We start from the raw sequence: 20,026 nt of genomic DNA on the forward strand, positions 1-20,026 counted from the left end.
CAGACGTGTGCTGCGCTTCAGGAGATTGCACTGCGAAAAGTTGGTGGGGTGCAAGATCTTGGACAGATCAAGTTCATCTGATCCTGCGCACAGGAAGCAACAGTACTATACAGCTGAAGTGGGTCAAGTTCATTATGAAAGGGTTCCTTCTGACAAAGGTGAAGAAGAACTTGAAAGAAGGGAGGGGACCCAGGAATGACAAGCTGGCTCAAATTCCCAGCCTCTCGGGACGTCCCAAGCCTTGAGCACTCAAGGCACAAGCGCGGATCCCAGAAAGCCCCGCCTCTCCTCCAGGAGGACCCGCCGGGTACTAGAATCTGTCGCTCTCGTTCGCGTTTCTGGAAGGTCTGGATTTCAGGGCGGACCTAACCGGATGAAGGTCGCGCGGCCTCTTCCGCCCGCTTTCTAGTTCACCTTCTCGGCGGGGCGGGGCTGCCGTCATTCCTATGCGCAGGCGCAGTCCGCCTTCCACGTGCGGCGGGATGCCGGCTCGGCACGTCTCGCGCGTCCGGGCGTTGTATCGGCGCATCTTGCTGCTGCACCGGGTACTGCCCCCGGACCTCAAAGCTCTTGGTGACCAGTATGTGAAGGACGAATTTAGGAGACATAAGGCCGTTGGTTCTGATGAGGCCCAGCGTTTCTTGCAGGAATGGGAGGCAAGTGACTGGCCCGTTCTTATTCGACCTTTGCTGGGGGGACCTCACAGGTGCCCCGGTGCGTCTCACTGCAAGATCTTCCCCTACTCCCGGGCTCCCACGCCAGATAAAGCGCAGCGACTTGTTTTGTTTGACAGTTCACATCTTTTCCAACAGTACTCGCCCACGGTGATATCCCAGGCTCCCTGGTTTCTCTCCCTGGCTTTTTCGCTTAGAGTAGTTCCCCGTGTCATCAACGCCTTCCCCCCTCCCCCCCCCCACCACCGACCCCCCCCCCCCCCAAGTTTAGTTTTGGAGCTCTAACCCATGTCTGGTGCTGAGGGCCGTGGATGGGAGGCGATCGAATGGAAAAACAAAGCCAAACACAGCCTCAGGGTCTTCCTCGCTTTCCAAGAGCCGACGAGTAATACCTAAAGTGGTTTCCCCTTTGCTTTAGTTTTCAGACCCAGGCGTATGTTTCCGATCGCTGAGCCCCTGGGAGGGTCTTAGGAGTACAGGAATCCCTCCAGGACTGCGAGCTTGAAGGAGTCAAATGCCGGTCAGAGTTCAATCAAGTGCAAGTTAGTTTCAGCGGTGTCTCTAACGAGTCACGTTACTGTGTTTCGTTATCTTCCGAGCTACTGAAATAGATCCGAAGCAGGCATGCGCGAGGGTTTCACTGTTTCAGTTCAGCGAAGAAAAAGTATTCACCGATATTCTGCAGGGTTGGCAGCCCTGTAGGATTGTCCCTAGTCGTTCTGGTTTGCAGATGTCAAGAAATGAATGGAATTAGTGACTGGAGCGTTCAGGCAGGCATTGGAAAGCGTGAAGCAATTTTGGTATCAGAACAAATTTGGTAACCAATTTTGGTAAAAGCAATTTGCAGTTTAAAGAGTGGATGGCTGGAGATGGCCAGTCTGCTTAAAAAAACTTTTTTTTTTTTGAAAAAAGAATGGTGGAGAATGGGCACTGGTGGAGGGATGGGTACTTGATCATTGTATGACTGAATGACAAACGTAATCATGAAAGTTTGTAAGTCTAACTGCATCTCACGGTGATTAATTAAAAAAAAAAAGAAAAGAAAAAAAATACAAATGACCAAAAGGGGAGGGGGGAGGTTGGGATTGGAGAGTTAGTATAGTGAGTATGCAGCGGACCTGGGTTTAATCTCCATCATCGCCCCCCTTTGCCCCCCCCTCCTCCTCGGTGCTGCCTGGACTGATTACTGAGTGTAGAGCCAGGAGTAATTCCTGAGCATACCCAGTGTACTGAATGCAGAGCCAGGAGTAATCCCTGAGCACACCCAGTGTAACCTTTCCCGCCCCATCCTCCCAAATAAAAGGTTATGACTCTAAGAGAAACAAAAGTTTGTGACTGAATTTCAGAACTCTAGGTTATGAGATCATTAAAGCTTCAAAGAGAAATATTTAGCATAAAAGATGAAATTTAGAGAGAAGAGACCACCAAGCAAAGGATGGTGGAGAATGGGCATTGGTGGAGGGATACTGGGCCATTGTATGAGTGAAACGCAATCATGAAAGTGTGTAAGTCTGTAATTTTATCTCATGGTGTTTCATTAAATTTTTTTTAAAAAAAGATTAAAATAGTAATATTTCCAAATAATTAAAAATTCAAGAAAATAAATACATGATCATGAAAGAAAAGATGAAATTTAGAATTAAAAAAAAATCATGGTGTTTTAAGATGTGGTTAGCTTATCTAGAGTCAGGAACATGGAATCTTTTAAAATGTAGCTCACTGTCTCTTTGTATAGTAAATTGGTCTTAGAGTGAAAAATCATTGGATTTAAATTCAAGTTCTGGCATTTATTAATGTCAGGTTACTTAATTTTCACAGTCCTTTATTTGTAAGCTAATAATTTTTAAATTGTGTGCTTCAAAATTAGTATTTCTAAATGTATTTGAAATAATAATTTAAAAATTACATTAAGGTGGTTTGTTAATGATAGTTTTTGAATCAGGTTTGTGTCAGTACAGGACGGAGAATCTAGCTCTGTTGGGAAGAAAAGAAATAAAAGCACTTTGAGGTTCTTAAAGTATAAGAAGTTGGAAACTTTTTAAGGAAAGTGCGGGAAATTAGAATAACTTGTGAACACACATTAAAAAAAGGAGCTGGGTAATTAGTTGGAGTGCTTCTATAGGTCAGTATTGCCCATTTATTGTAAATACAGTGTTTTAATTCAATTTCAGAATGAATAACAGGTGTGTTCTATAGAGAAAGGGTGTAGTCGAGTTTGTAGCTGGGTAAAGATAAACTTAGTGATCTGGTTATTTGGATAAAATAATAATTCATAGTTGCAAGGCAGGCAGTTCTTGCATCTATGTTCAAGTGTGGAGATCAAAAATGGTAGGTGGATCCTTCCAGAAAGCTAGTTTTTCTTTTCCAAGGTAGAGAGAAAGAAAATTAAAATGACAAAGAGGGGAGAAAGGTTTTGTTAGGGCAGTAGTGATGCCAGAGAGTGACATTCTTCCAGTTTTCTGTTTTCTGTGTACTTGTTCTTCAAAACGTCAACTTTGCAATCAGGTTAGATCTGAGATTACTGGGTATGGCATATGCTTCTACTTTTGTTGTCTTTTGACTAGTGATGATTTTGAACTTGGCATCCTCCTTAGTATTATTACTTTGATATTTATGTTTATTTCAAACTCCTTGAGAGGGTGCTGTGAGTGTGGACTTTTAGCTTCTGACTATGCTGTGTACTTGATCTCAGATTCTCTCTCACACATCTAAACTTAATTGTGAGCTTTACTGGATTCTGAATTTGTTTTACTTCAATGGAGAGCTGGATATGGCAGTTAAAGAAAAGAAAGGGAAGGGTCAAAAATGCTTCTGGGCCTGTTGTTGTTCAGCCGTGGCTTCCATCCCTGGTCTCAAAAACAAAGGAAAAAGAATGCTGGCTTCATTTGTGATCGTGGAAAACTGTCCCCCCAAAGAGGGAATTCAGTTGGGGAAGTTTCTGATCCAAGAACATTTTCAGGAAAGCAGGAGGAAAGTACTTCAGTTTATTTTAAGGATAAGAAGTGAATGCTTCTTTTGAAAACCACAGCACCCAAAAGGAGAGAGAGAAAAAAAGGGAATACCCTGCCACAGAGGCAGGGTGGGATGGGGGGTGGGAGGGATACTGGGATCAGTGGTGGTGGAGAATGGGCACTGGTGGAGGGATGGATGAGAACTCAGTCATTGTATAACTGAAACCCAAACACAAAAATTTGTAAGTCTACAACTGTACCTCGTGGTGTTTCACTAATAGAAATAAAAAAAAAATGGAAAAAAAAGTGAATGCATATTTACAGAGTAGTGAAAGATGTACTTACCATAAGGGGAAAAAAATATAAAATCAGGAAGAGATATTGGAAATCTCTTAGGAAGAATGTTTGATAACTGGTTGGTAAAATATCTATTATATCGTACTCACAAATTTTTTAGGAGGCAACTATTAGACATGCATTTGGGACTGAGTAGATTTAAGGGTCTTCTTGTAGCACTAACAAAGTTCTCTGTTGGGGCTGGAGCAATAGCATAGCGGGTAAGGCGTTTGCCTTCACATGACCTACCCGGGTTCGATTCCCAGCATCCTATATGGTCCCCTGAGTACTGCCAGTAGTAAATCCTGAATGCAGAGCCAGGAATAATCCCTGCGTATTGCTGGGTGTGACCCAAAAAGAAAAAAAAAGCTCTTTTTATTTTTTGAAGAATAGCTGATTTTTAAAACTCATAATTCCTCTCTCTGTTCCTACTCAGTTGTGGAGGAAAGCACTTCCTCACATATATTTTCAGGTAATCAGAATAAGCTGCCAGGATTGATAGCAAGCAAAACATGTTTGTGTTAGAATGATGCAAAGAATAAAAAACTGTTCTCATTAGCTGCTTTTATTGTTATTGCAATTATTAATGTTATTTATATGTTTTTGGCCACACCTGGGGGTGCTCATGTTTTACTACTGGCTATGAGCTTAGGTGATGCTCTTGGCAAGGTTCCGGAGTCCATGTGTGGTACGCGGAATCGAACTTGTGTTGCTTGCATGCAAGGCAAGCACTTTACCTCCTATACTATCTCTCCAGCTCATGATGAACGTTTTTTCATATGCCCCTCTGGGGACTGAACCTGATCAGCTAAGTGTAAGGAGAGTACCTTACCCTCTGTACTACTGTCTCACTAGCCTTTCCGTAGTTACTTTAAAGAGACTCTGTGTATTTAATTTTTCCCCCTTTCTGCCTCCTTTATGTCTGCTGGTTCTTTTTTGCCTTGTTTCTTTTCTTTTTTTTTCTTTCCTTTTTTGGCAGGAGTATGAATGGGAGAACAGGAGTAGAATGAGATTTTCTATCACATCTAGTGACATTTGGGCTTCACTCTGTTCAGGCATGATGTAGTACTTGGGGATCAGACTCAGACTTCTACAAGCAAAGCTTGTGCTCAGCCATTTGAGCTGTCTATCCGTCCCTTCTGTTTTGTTTGTTTGTTTTTCTTTGAGTAGCTGCTTTGTTCTGTGTGTCTCTTGGATGTTTGTGGTAGATGCTTTATTTTTGGAAAAAGCAAAAAAAAACTTATGCATTCTACTGTTAATTGATCATTTACTGTTGCTACCAATGTATTAGGCATTTTAGGACACAAAAATGATTAATAGACATATCATTTATGGATATTCAGAATAATAGACACGGTATGAAAGGGTCTCTTGTGAAATACTATGGAAAAAAGTAGAAAGTGAAGACGTTTGAAGGCAATGGCTGGGGCTAAGTCTCAGAACAAATCAGAATTCCTATGCCAAACAAAGCAAATAATTTTTAGAAAGAGGAAATAACATAAGAGGAAGTTGAAATAAGAAATAGACTTTTTCAGAAATTGCTGTGATGAGTTTGGAATTTGTTTTATGGGAGATGGAGAGTCAACAGGTGGCAAGAGGTAGAAAGTTCCAAGGATTTTAGGTTTTTATTTTGAATCATTAAAAATTTTTGAGCAGTGGTAGAACTTACTCAGATTATATTCTTAAAAGATCACAGTAGTAGTGATATCGGAAAATGATTGAGTAAAATGTCATATTGAAGTTAGAGAGAATCTTATAATCCTAAACGCGCGCGCGTGTGTGTGTGTGTGTGTGTGTGTGTGTGTGTGTGTGTGAGACACTCAACCAAAACAGAGATGTTGAGAATTGGGACTATATATGTGTGATCTTTGTAAAAATAGACTGGAACTGGAATTGATGATTGATAGAACATTAGTGAGGTGTGGGAGGAAATAGAATGATTAATTCTCATGTTCCTGGTACATGATGTCAGTAATTGGAATAGGTATATGGACAAGCACAATTTTTGGTGGGGCAATCAATTGGAGATGACAATGTATTGGTCTGATACGTAGGAGATGGAATATAGCCAGAGAGAGAGATCAGTAATTTTTTTCTGTGATTAGCATTTATTAAGTGTGAATAAGAGGCTGGAGTGATAGCATACTGGGTAGGGTGCTTGGCTTGCACACAGCCTACCTGTATTCAATCCCTGGCATCACATTTAGTTTCACAGAGTAAGGAGTAATCTCTGAGCACCACCTGGTTTGGCCGTCATAACAGAAACAAGTTTAAAGTGTGAATGAACATACACAGGGTGACCAGGGTGACTCTTAACATGGGAAAGTGGTCAAAGTTACCACCAAGACTTGGGAGAATAAAGGTGGCAGTATAGTGCTGAGTTATTCTTTCCATAATGTTTTAGCAGTTCCTCACAATTCTGCAAGGGAACATACTCTATTCCTTCTTGAACTGTGTTTCGTTGTTTTGTTTTGCTTTAGATAGAACATTTGCTTTTTTCTTTTATTTTAGCACAGTAGGTAGGGCGTTTGCCTTGCACATGGCCGACCTGGGTTCGATTCTTCAGTCCCTCTGGTAGAGCCGGGCGAGCTACTTGAGAGTATCCCGCCCACATGGCAGAGCCTGGCAAGGTCCCCATGGCATATTCGATATGCTAAAAGTAGTAGCAAAAGTCTCACAATGGAGATGTTACTGGTGCCTGCTCGAGCAAATTGATAAACAAGGGGAGGACAGTGGTACAGTGCTACAGTGCTATTTTAAAGAAGAGGCTTTGTGCTTCAGGTTTTATGTATCCATTCACTTGAAACTCACATAAAATATCTTTTCTTATTTATGACTATGATGTGGGTCATCAGATGAAAAAATGTATAATTAAGTTTTATGTCACTTTTATTTTGAATCTCTTTAGCTTAGTTTAATTTGGGTTGGATGGGCAGTTTGCAGCTTTTGTAATTGCACACCTCTTTTTATCTAATTTGGGAACATCTTTTGGATGCTTTTGAATATCTCGATTTATAGTTTGTATTTTAACTTGTTGGAAGAAATGAGTGAATTGTTTCTCTGATAAGTAGATGAGTACAATGTGTGTGGATGTATCTACAAATATGAGGGGGTCATTTGGGAATCTTTCAGCTAATTGTGTGAAAAATAGTGAAAGGGATCTACATGATTTATACGTGGATTTATTGAAATAACTTGGTTGCTGCTGGCTCTTACTCTCAATATCATTATGGTTTACTGTTTTAAACTTTTCTGCATAGGGGAAGAGGGTGGAAGGCAGAGAGAATAAGAAATTAACTCATGGTTTTCAGTCTGCTGTCTTTAACTGGAAGTCCTCAGTTCTTTTATTTAAAAGGCTTTTTTTTTTAAATTTAAAAACTAAGGCCTCTAGAAATAAAACAACTTAGTATCATGCATCAAGAAAGAGTAAATTCTTAGGCTTTAACTTCATGAAACTTTAAGATTTCAGAAATTTATGTTTTAAAAGAACTATGAAACCTTTGCAGTGTAGAATGATTATTTTTTCTTTGAATTTTACTTGCTTGCTTGCTGTAACTTATTTTCTTCTTCCTCCATTTGTATTTTTCCTAAGGGAGAGTGAAGCTTCCAATAAACTTTGTAATTTACATTTCTAGCATAATGTCCTGTGTAAACTAATGTTTAGGGCATTTATATATTTAATAGCCCAAGTTACTAATGGTCATAGTTCTCTCTCAAAGGTATTTTTCAGTAATTAAATGAAAATGAAAGTTCCTGGAATATAATTTAAATTATTGTATTTATCAGATATCTTACATGCTTTCTGATTTTTGGAGACTCCTTTTGACCTCAGTTGTTTATTTATTTATTTATTTATTTTTTATTATTAGTGAAACACCATGAGGTACAATTGTAGATTTACAGTTTTTTGTGCTTGGGTTTTGATTATACAATGATCAAATACCAATCCCTCCACCAGTGCCCATTTTCCACCACCATGGATAATATACCTTCCACCCCCATCCCTCCCATCCCACCCTGCCTCTGTGGCAGGGCAATCCCTTGTGTTCTCTCTCTCCTTTTGGGTGTTGTGGTCTGCAAAAGAGGCTTTGAGTGGCAAACATGTTCAGTCCATAGTCTACTTTCAACAAGCATCTCCCTTCCTGGGAGGATCCTCCAAACACCCTTTATTTGGTGCTCCCTTCTCTATCTGAGCTGCCCTTTCCCCTAGAATGCCTGGCTGGCCTCTAAGCTATGGAGTAATCCTCCGGGTGCTGATTTCAGCTATTCTTGGGTATTAATCTCATATTTTGTTACTTTATATTCCCCAGATGAATGCGATCTTTCTATGTCTATCCCTCTTTCTGACTCATTTCGCTTAGCATGATACTTTCCATGTTGTACCACTTGTATATAAATTTCATGACTTCATCTTTTATAACAGCTACATAGTACTCCATTGTGTACATGTACCAAAGTTTCTTTAACCAGTCATCTGTTCTTGGGCATTCAGGTTTCTTCCAGTTTCTGGCTATTGTAAAGAGTGCTGCAATGAACAAACAAGTGCAGATGTCACTTCGACTATACATTTTTGCCTCTCTGGGATATATTTCCAGGAGTGGTATTGCTGGGTCAAATGGGAGCTCAATTTCTAATTTTTTGAGAATCGTTCATACTGTTTTCCAGAAGGGCTGAACCAGTCGACATTCCCACCAACAGTGAAGGAGTGTCCCTTTCTCGCCACATCCGCACCAGCATCGGTTGCTTTTGTTCTTTTGGATGTGGGCCAGTCTCTGAGGTGTGAGATGGTATCTCATTGTGGTTTTGATCTGCATCTCCCTGATGATTAATGATGTAGAGCATTTTCTCATGTGTTTTTTGCCATTCGGATTTCTTCTTTGAGAAAGTTTCTGTTCATTTCATTGCCCCATTTTTTTATGGGGTTGGATGTTTTCTTCTTGTGGAGTTCAACCAGTATTTTGTATATCCTTGATATCAACCCCTTGTCAGATGTGTATTTGGAGAATATCCTTTCCCATTCTGTAGACTGTCTTTGTATTTTGGTCACTGTTTCTTTGGAGCTGCAGAAGCTTCTTAGTTTAAGATAGTCCCATTTATCTATCTCTGTTTTCACTTGCTCGGCCAGTGGCGTGGCATCTTTGAAGATACCATTAGCTTCAATGTCATGGAGGGTTTTGCCAACTTTGTCTTCAATGTACCTTATGGTTTCTGGTCTGATGTTGAGGTCTTTAATCCATTTTGATCTTACTTTTGTACATGGTGTTAGGCAGAGTTCTGAGCCCATTTTTTTGCATGTAGCCGTCCAGTGATGCTAGCACAATTTGTTAAAGAGGCTTTCCTTAATCCACTTCACATTTCTTGCACCTTTATCAAAGATTAGATGATTATATGATTGAGGGGAGATGTCAGTGTATTCAACCCTGTTCCATTGGTCTGCAGCTCTGCCTTTGTTCCAGTACCATGCTGTTTTAATTATTACTGCTTTGTAGTAGAGTTAGGGAGGTTGATTCCTCCCATTTTCTTTTTCCCAAGAATTGCTTTAGCTATTCGTGGGGGCTTATTGTTCCATATAAATTTCAGGAGTGTTTGCTCCATTTCTTTGGAGAATGTCATGGGTATCCTTATAGGGATTGCACTGAATTTATACAATGCTTTCGGTAGTATTTCCATTTTGACAATGTTAAGTCTCCCGACTCATGAGCAGGGGATATCTTTCCATTTCCTCGTGTCCTCTTTTATTTCCTGAAGTAGCGTTTTGTAGTTTTCTTTGTACAGGTCCTTTACTTCCTTAGTTAAGCTGATTCCTAGGTACTTGATTTTTTGGGGCACAATCGTGAACGGGATTGTTTTTTTCATGTAGCTTTCTTCTCTCTGTTTGCGTATAGGAAAGCCATGGGCTTTTGGGTATTGACTTTATAGCCTGCAACTTTACTATACAATTCTATTGTTTCTCGGAGTTTTTTGGTGGAGATTATTGGGTTCTCTAAGTATAGTATCATATCATCTGCGAATAGTGAGAGCTTGATTTCTTCCTTTCTTACCTGAATGCCCTTAATATCTTTTTCTTGCCTAATCGCTATTGCAAGTACTTCCAGTACTATATTGAACAGCAGTGGAGATAGAGGGCATCCTTGTCTCATCCCTGATCTTAGAGGGAAGGCTCTCAGTTTTTCCCCATTGAGGATGATGCTTGCTGTAGGCTTGTGTTAGATGGCTTTGACTATGTTGAGGAAAGTCCCCTCTATACCCATTTTGGCTAGGGTTTTCATCATAAAGAGGTGCTGGATCTTGTCAAATGCTTTCTCTGCATCTATTGATATGATCATATGCTTTTTATCTTTTCTTTTGTTGGACCTCAGTTGTTTTAGTTGAGAAAAATATGTTACTTCTAAAATTAGGGATGGAAAAAATGTGTTTCTATAGATTTTATTAGATGAGTTAACAACTATGTAAAATGCTAAAGCTTTCAAACTGGAAGTTAGATGGTATTATACTTTGCATTGGCGCTACTGATTTTTCTCATTAAGTTTTCCAAATAATTTTAGGGTTATGTGTTATTAGAGTAAAGAATTGATAATAAAAATACAGTGCATTCTTCTGGTCTTTGTATGAATTAAAATTAAGCTAAAATTAAGTACTGATTTAAGCAGAAGGTAAAGGAGATGTACTTGGGAATAATCATTATATAGATAATATGAAAAGCTTACTTAGGGGCCAGAGAGATAGTACAGCAGGTAAGGTGCTTGATTACCTTGCAAACATCCTACCCGGGTTTAATCCCTGACACCCCATATGGTTTTGAGCTTGGCATGAGTGATCCTTGAGCACAGAGCCAGGAGTAAGCCCTGAGCACAGCCAGGTGTTGGCCCCCCCCCCATCCTCCCCAAAGTGTATTTAGTTTGATAAGAGAAAATGCTAATGGCATTTACTTTTTTTGCCTATAGGGTTTTTTTTTTTGTTTGTTTGTTTTTATGAAGGGATACTGCTGTTTATCCAGCTACTGATTAGCTGACTGAATTGGGCATGAACTCCACCTTACTTTTTTTCCCCATTTTTTATAATTTTATTTATTGAATCACCATGAGAGCAGTTACAAAGCTTTCAGGTTTAAGTTTCGGTCTTACAATGAAATACCCATCCCTTCACCTGTGCCCATTCTCCACCACCAAAAACCCCAGTATACCCCCATCCCACACCCTCGCCCTACCTGTGGGGCAGATGATTTACACATCTCTCTCTATTTTGATCATATTCAATATTTTGACACCAGACCCACCATTAATATTTGGGATTTTACCCAAACACTCAGATCTGCTGAGTAACAATTTGTTTTCTATTGCTGTTATTCATATGAATAACATATGATGTTGCATGGCTGCAGTAGTGGCCGTGTGATTTTGAAATTCTGAAATTTTAACACTTAAATCTGAAGGGATTTCTGCCAAAACCTGCTGGGTTCCAAGATTTGTTCCTGAGTCTTTGGGATCATGGCCATTAAGCAGCTTGATCAGGAGCCGGAAAGGCCTTTCATGGGCTGCGACTTAGGGTCTCCTTGGGATGAGGAGGAAAGGGCCGGCTCCACCCCCATCCCATGAGGCCCCACGTGTCTCGTCACTGAGGGCCCAATCCTGACTGTCCAATGGCCTCTGGAGGATGGCAGCCACTGAGCTGCCTAGGGGGAGCAGGCGAAGGGACAGCACTCTTTCCCCCTTGGGGTGGCCCAGCGCCTGTAACCTACTGCAGGGACCAGACGCATTTCTGCCAAAAGCCCCTGGGTTTTGAGATTTGTTTCTGAGTCTCTGGGATCATGGCTGTTAAGCAGCTAGATCAGGAGCCAGAGAGGCCGTTTGTGGGCAGAGACTCGGGGTCTTGTTGGGGTGGGGAGGAAAGGACTGGCTCCACCCCCATCCCGTGAGGCCCCCCCGTGTCTCATCACTGTGGGCCCAAACCTGACTGTCCAGTGGCCTCTGGAAGATGGCAGCCACTGGGTCGCCAGGGGGAACAGGCCAATGCTCGAAACCAATTCCCTCCTGGTTTGGCCCAGCGCCAATATCCTACTGCAGGGACCGGATGCATTTCTACCAAAAGCCCCTGGGTTTCGAGGTTTGTTTCTGAGTCTTTGGGATCATGGCCATTAAGCAGTTCGATCAGGAACCAGAGAGGCCATGTCTCCAATTATGTAGCTGGGCTGGTGGTGGTTTGTGGGTGTGTCTCCCACATACCTAAGTTTTGGCTGTTTCCTTTCTTGGTAAACTTTGCCCCAATTTTTTGGGTTCTGGCCAAAGGCACAGCAGCGATTTTGGGGCATCTGGAAGTCCGAAGGCACCATGAGTCTGCTGATGCACTTGCCTCACAGGTACAGATTGACCTGCTGGCGGCACCATACCCCCTTGCCTATAGTTTTTATTGTAACTTAGGTGTGAGGGGAAAGAGGAAGTATATGTTCAAGGGAGAACATGGACTTGAAGAACAAGCTGAAAATAGTAACAGTTTTTATAAAAGAATGATCAAAATAACACTAAAGAGGTTGTTCTGTATATTTGTATACAAAGATGCTAGCGGCTTTGCTGCAACTACATGATAATAGTGAAAATTCTAAAGCAATATAGTCATCCAATGGTGGCAAAAAACCAAAATAACATAATATGATGACTCTTCAAAAGGATAGTTGAGAAAATGAATGATGTGGAAAATTCTCATGATATGATCAAAATATAAACTGTCTTTGTGTGATAATATGACAAGTATATTTAGACATGTATGTATAAGAATCATGACAGCACATCAGTGGGTCTAGTGGATCAGTACCATTCTAAACTATGACCTTTCTGTAAAGTGTCTTATTCATGCTCTCAGGCATCCAAGAATGTACCTCTGTAGTGTGTCAGGTTTTCCATTTTATATCTATAAAGTCAGGGTTTTTAGTTAATATAGTTAACACTACTTAAAAGACATCTTTGTCTTTCTAGGTATACAGAATGAGGAGAACATTAACAATGTTTGGAAATATAAACAGTTTTATAGACTTCGATTTTTTTTTTTTTTTTTTTTTTTTTTTTTTTTTTTTTTGCTTTCTGGGTCACACCTGGCGATGCACAGGGATTACTCCTGGCTCTGCCCTCAGGAATCACTCCTGGGGCACTTTAAGACACTGAATTATGATCATAATTTTAAGGAACGCAGAGACACATTCTCATAGGGTTGTATTTGCTTATCCTGCTGTTCACATAGAGGTAATAAGTTTTATTTCTTTGTTCTTCCAAATTTTTCCTCTCTTCCTCCCTTCATCCTCTTCCTTTTTTTTCCCTTCCCCAGGAAACAAGCTGTTTCCTTTGCACTATCAACTTTCCCACGTTGCTGGCTTCTTTTCATATTTCTCCTTAAGTACCACTTTCTTATTATTTTAATATTTGCTTGTTTTGAATCCACACTGTCATGCTTGGGGTCTATTTCTGGCATGGTGTTATGGAGATGTTTGAAGGTCCATGTGGTTTCTGGGGATTGGACTAAGGGCTCCAGCATGTGCAGCATCAGCTCCAGCCCTTTGACCATCTCCTTAGCCCGCTCATTGGCTTATTGCAAGACTCTTTTGTTTACCAAGATTACTCTACATTTCTTTGGTCTTCAGCAGAGATGCCGTGGTTTGTGGATTTGATTTTCCCATGACTCTTGGAACAAAACAGGAAGAAGTCAGCCAGTAGTGGTCATTTGGGGTCATTGAAAGAGTCCTAGTTTTCTTGGTAGAAAATTCTTCACTTTGGACTGGAGAGATAGTAATGTGGGTTAGATGCTTGCCTTGCACTCTGCCCACCTGGATTTGATCTCCAGCATTCCATATGGTCCCCTAAACACTGCCAGGAGTAATTCCTGAGTGCAGAGCCAGGAGTAATCTCTGAGTGTTGCAGGGTGTGTCCCCAAAACAAAGCAAAAAGAAAATGCTTCACGTCTGTATAATCAAACTTGTATTTTGCGTTTGTATTTTTAATTTGTATTCTCATATCTTTATATTTATTTGTGTTTATACTTAAAAACATTTTATTTTGGTGCCACACTCAGATTTGCTCAGGGCTTGCTTTTGGCTCAGGGGACTATATTTAGCCAAGGATCAATCCAGGTCTGCTGCATGTAGGACAAGTACCTTACCCACTTTATTTTCATCATATCTTTCTGACCCTAAATTTACATTTTCTTTTTCCATCGTTTTATATAACTCATTGCAGTTCTTAGAAAACTGCAGGAAGAAATACGAAACAAAAACTGCACAACTGTTGGACATCTCTGAATTTTTCAAAGCATAGGAGACCATTGCTTGGGTTGCCTTTGGCAGTGTTGACTATTGTTTTCTAGTATGCATATAAGTTTAGAGAATAATTAGGTAGCTTCATGGTTTTAATTACAAAAGTATTAAATAATAACTGTGAAACACATTTCTGTGTTTATGCCATTTCAAGCTATTTAAGTTTTACTTGATAAGCTTTTGGGAAAAGAATGATAATTTTTTAAAAAAAGATACCGTACTTTTTAACTACGTGTATTCTGTAGGTATTCATCTGAAGAGTTCACACATTGATTTTGGGAAATGTAATCATATTTTAAGTATATTTGCAAACGTACTATTTAAAAGAATTTTGTTAATCTTTTTGTAAAGTGAATAATAAGACTACTTTGTTTCTTTAAACCTCTATTTACATAAATCAAGTTTGTTTAATTGATATGTCTACAAATGTCAATGTATGTGTCTAAAAAGAAAATGTAATCTCTCATGGGAAGAAGAAATTCAGTTTTGGCATTTTATTTATTTATTTATTTTTACTTATTTATTTTTTTCCTTTTTGGGTCACACCCAGCAATGCTCAGGGGTTACTCCTGACTCTTCACTCAGGAATTACTCCTGGCGGTGTTCGGGTGACCATATGGGATGGTGGGAATCAAACCCAGGTCAGCTGCATGCAAGGCAAATACCCTACCTGCTGAGCTGTCGTTCCAGCCCCCAGTTTTGGCATTTTTGATAAGTGAGATGTCACAGATTTTTTTAGATCATTTCTTTTCCCCTAAATACTATAAAAATATGCTTTATACCATAAATCAAGGATGTGGCAAAAGCTTATATATAAGATTGAATGGTAGATTTTAAAATTATTTTAAAAATAGTAACACTATTAGTATTAAGTTATGCAAAGCTTGAATATGTAGTTATTTATCTTTCCTTTCTCTTCATTAAAATTATTTTTATTAAAGCACTGTGATTTACAAAGATATTCATAGTTAGATTTCAGACATATAATATTCCAGCACTGATCCCACCACCTGTGTCAACTTCTTTCCATCAGTATTCCCAGGTTCCCTCCCCTAACCCCTAGTCCCCAGCCTGCCCTCTTGACTTTTTAAGTTCAGTTGTGAAAGTTTGGGTCTCGTGATTTCAGTGTCGTTGACTCTGAGGTTTGGATATTTAGCTCTGTTATTCCTTGACACTACCAGTGTATTTGACTTGAACTGCATTTAACAAGGTTTATCTTTTCTTAAATACGTGGCCCGAATGCCAACTCTTTTTTTTTTTTTTTTGGGTCACTGCTGCCTATGCTCAGGGGTTACTCTTGGCTCTGCACACAGGAATCCCTCCTGGCGGTGCTCAGGGGATGCTGGGAATCGAACCCAGGTCTGCCACATGTAAGGCAAATGCCCTATCTGCTGTGCTATCACTCCAGCCCTCCGAATGCCAATTCTTAATGATTTATTTACATAAAAATTATCTTTGTAATTCTAGAAGCAGATGTATATGTTGTTCTGAATGATATTAAGTTACTACTTACCATACTTCGGTGATATCCAGCAGCAGTTGTTCTGCTTAATATTTGGAAGGTACATTTAATAATCCAATCTTTTTTTAGTTTGCATAATGAAGTACTGTTAACCAGAATTAACCATTAAAGCTTTTTGGCCCATGAAATAGAATATATTAGCTTATGAATAATGAAATAAATTTTAAATGTATAATATTTTAAGAACGCTATGGTTAGATTTTTTTTTTACTTTCTTCTGGATTTTGGACCACACCTGGCTGTGCACTCAGGGATTACTCATGGAGGTGCTTGGGGGGGCCACATGGGGTGTGGAATTGAACCTGGATAAGCCACACTCAAGGCAAGCATCCTACCTGCTGTGCTGTCTCTCTGGTTCCTTATTATTATTATTATTTTTTCTCCAGACTGCTTTGGAAGGTTTTAAACAGTATCTTGCTTTTAATGGATGAACAGCAAATTAATTTCTCCCTAAGAGAATAATGAACTATTTTTCCGGTGAAAGCCAAACAGTTTAAAAGTCAACTCATCATATGATCTTTATGTAGGGTAGTAGTTTAAATAGAGGCTTTTACCTGGAATTTTTTTTTACTTTTCAGTTTTGGGGCTATATACAGTGGAACTTAGGTACTACTTCATGTGCTGTGCTCAGAGGTTCCATGCCTTTGTTTTACCAGGGGTATTGGGTGGCCGTGTTGTACCAGGGATTGAACCTGGGTCTCCTACATGCAAAACATTTGCGCCAGCCCCTTGTGATGTTTCTCTAGGTTTAGAAATGTTTCTTATATTTGTCAAATACAGAATTTAAAAATTGTGTTTCATAGGGGTGAATAGTGGTAGGACACTTGCCTTGCATGTGGCCAACCTTGCATTTGGTCCCTGGCATCACCTATGGTCTTCCAAGCACTGTGTGGAGTAACTCCTTTTTAAATTTTTTTTTGCTCTGTAACTATTAATAAACATTTGATTTTCATAAAATTTTATTGGACTAGTTTATTTGTTGTAGTTGCTTATATTCCAGACAAGATTGGTGGTACACTGAGTCTTAAATAGAAAGGTGTATAGAACCTGAAATTTACAGTATTTTAAACCAAAAAAATATATATATACAAAAAGGTTATTTTAAAAAAGGTTATATTAAAAAAAATCTTTTGGGTATATGTGGTTCCTAATTATTCAGGACACAAGTTAAAATATTTAATGTTCCTGTTTCATTTGCTAATTATTTGAAATTACTGAATGCTTCAAACACCTAAGGAGGGAAGAGATAAAGAGAATTTTAGATCATGCCTGGAAGAGACCCAGGATAGCTATAACTTCTTAGAGTCTTAATAAGAAGTCTGTTGTATAGGTTCCTTAAGGTACAAATGAACACCATCTTCTCGTAGGATGAAGAAAAGTTAGGAGGAACCATGCCTTACCATTTTCACTAACTTTTATAAATATTTATCTTGTTTACAACTGAATCACTCATTTTAATATTGGGAAATGAATACTGTAGTCATTTTACAGTGAATGTGTGTGTGTGTGTGTGTGTGTGTGTGTGTGTGTGTGTGTAAAAGTGTAATTTCAAAAGTATCCACATGATGGCAGAAGATCCTTATGACTGGAAAGACTTGAATGAAATTACGAAAAGTTTATATTTCAATTTTATCTGAAATATTTTTTTTAGTATTTCAACTAGTAATTTTTGTGGTTGTCGTCAGATGTAATTTAAATATTTTAAGTGTTTTTACTAACTAAAAATGGAATACTTTTTTTTTAATCATCTCTTTTTCAATACCTTTAAAAATCTTTTGACCAACCCAGCTGTGCTCTTGTCTCTGTGGTCAGACAGAGATCACTTGTTGTGGGATCATATATGTGGTGTTGGGGATTGATTCTGGGTTAACTCATACTATCATAATCCTCATGAACCTCATATTATCTCTCTGATCCTGTTGCCATATCTGTATACAATTTAAATCCATGTTTCAAGGTTACTGTGCCCGCTCGGGCAAATCGATGAACAGCGGGAGGGCAGTGCTACAGTTTTAAGGTTGTATGGATTTCCTCAAATAGTGTTGTAAACAGTTGTTTTCATTAATGATTTTTGTTTTAGTAAGTCAGCTTAGGAGAAATTGAGTGGTTTTATTATTTATAATTTATTATTTGTAAATATATGAAACCAAATAGGCTGGCTCTTATTTATTTAGTTTTGGGGGTCACACCTGGCTCAGCACTCAGGAATTACTCCTGGCGATGCTGGGGGAACCATAGAGAATGCTGGGGCAGGTGCTTGGAAGTGCCCTTCTCACTGTACAGTCTTTTCAGCTCTGCACTAACTATTTTTTGGGGGGGGGTCACACTCAGCGATGCACAGGAGTTACTCCTGGTTCATGCACTTAGGAATCACTCCTGGTGGTGCTTGGGGGGACCATATGGGATACTGGGAATCGAACCCGGGTCCGGCACATGCAAGGCAAACGCTCTACCTGCTGTGCTATTGCTCCAGCCCCTCTGCACTAACTTTTAAAACTACTTTATATTCCTTTTCTTTTCGTTTTCTGTGCCACAGGTGGTGGTGCTCAGGACTTAACTTATGGCATTGCATTCAGGGGTCATTCCTGGTGGTGTTCGGGCCACTATATAGGGTGCTGGGGATTGAACTGGGTAGAACATGTACAAGGCAAGTGCCTTATCCTCTGTACTCTCTTCAGCCCCTTAAAATACTTTATAATAAATTGTGTCAGGCGGTGGGCACCGGGCTCCGGACAGACATGAAGATTGATGTTCTCCTGGCAGCCCCATCGTGATCTGGGACTTTTACTAACCAGTGTTTGGATCCTAAACAGGTGTCTTTCCTGCAATCTCCATGGTGCACCTGGCCCTGTCAGTATCCTCCGTACTCCCACTCCCGCCGCTGGCAGGCAGCCTGGACCCAAGGCCAGTGCAGGATGTGTTCAAGCGGCGCCCTCCTGGCGACAGGAATGCTGAACTCTGGGGCTCTCGGAGAAGCGGTCGAAGGCACTCTCCGCAATTGTGCCTCCACATTATGCACAGATATCTCACATCTTTGACCTGCGCGAGCAACTGGAGAAACTGAGTCGGTGCTCTCTAAGCCTTGTAGAGGCTGCAAGACTGAGTCAGACCTGGAGCCAGGAGCTTGTGGGCCTCCGGTGAGGGCCACTCCCCAAGCCAAGCGCTGGACACCCCCAACCCCAGCCATACCCGACTCTGCACAAAAATTATTCCTGGAAGTGGTCTGGGCCAAGAACCAAACCAGGTCAGCCAGGTGTGGACAGTGGGTAAGGCCTTCCATGTGGCGGACATGGCCGACCCTGGGTTCCATTCCTTCACCCTTCTCAGAGAGCCTGGCAAGCTACCAAGCCGGGCAGAGCCTGGCAAGCTCCCCGTGTTATATTCGATATGCCAAAAACAGTAACAAATCTCACAATTTGTTGTGAGACGTTACTGGTGCCCACTCGAGCAAATTGATGAAAAATGGGAGGACAGTGCTACAGTGCTAGTATTGCTCTGGCCCTCTCCTTAGATATTAAAGCTAAAAATTAGCTGCACATTTATAACTCTCTCCCCACAAAAAAATCCTCTTATAAATTAAAAAAAATTAGCCTCCCACCCTTTTTCTTCTTCTTTTTCTATTTGCTTGCCTGAGTTTTGAATGACTATTTTATGTTTTTTTGTGGTTTTTACTTTCTATTATTGGCAGGTCTTCTCTGAAATTTTTTCATCTTAGTTTAAGAAATGTATTCAGTAAATATTTATCAACACCTTACCATGTTTTTTATACCGCACTCAACACTGATACTAAAATTGTATATGAGAAGTAGGAAAAAATATTCATTTAAAACTAAATGAAAACATTTAAAAATAGCACAGCATGTAGGGCATTTGCCTTGAACATGGCTCACCCAATTTCGATTCCTCCATCCCTCTCAGAGAGCCTGCAAGCTACCGAGAGGATCCAACCCATAGGGCAGAGCCTGGCAGGCTCCTCGTGGTGTATTTGAAATGCCAAAAACAGTAACAACAAGTCTCAGAATGGAGACATTACTGGTGCCCACTCGAGCAAATTGATGAACAATGGGAGGACAGTGCAGTGCTATTTTTCTTTTTTTTTTTTTAATGTAGGAGTACTGCTATTTTCTTATTTTTTTGGTTTTGTTTTTATTAGTGAAACACCAGGAGGTACAGTTGTAGACTTAAAAATTTTTGTGCTTGGGTTTCAATTATACAATGATCAAATACCCATCCCTCCACCAGTGCC

At 40.1% G+C, this 20,026-nt stretch overlaps 1 protein-coding gene across 1 annotated transcript in view; it reads left to right on the forward strand.

Annotated features, from left to right (window-relative positions):
• The first annotated feature begins 471 nt into the window (after positions 1-471).
• SDHAF3 (succinate dehydrogenase complex assembly factor 3) overlaps positions 472-20,026 on the forward strand; it is a 58,870-nt gene continuing 39,315 nt past the window's right edge. Inside the window, exon 1 of the mRNA XM_056118500.1 lies at positions 472-656. Coding sequence (XP_055974475.1) covers positions 483-656 — 174 coding nt within the window. The 5' untranslated portion in view covers positions 472-482. The remainder of the gene's footprint in view (positions 657-20,026) is intronic.

This window comes from Sorex fumeus, unplaced genomic scaffold (genome assembly GCF_029834395.1).
Source record: "Sorex fumeus unplaced genomic scaffold, SorFum_2.1 ptg000037l, whole genome shotgun sequence".
Classification (NCBI taxonomy): domain Eukaryota; kingdom Metazoa; phylum Chordata; class Mammalia; order Eulipotyphla; family Soricidae; genus Sorex; species Sorex fumeus.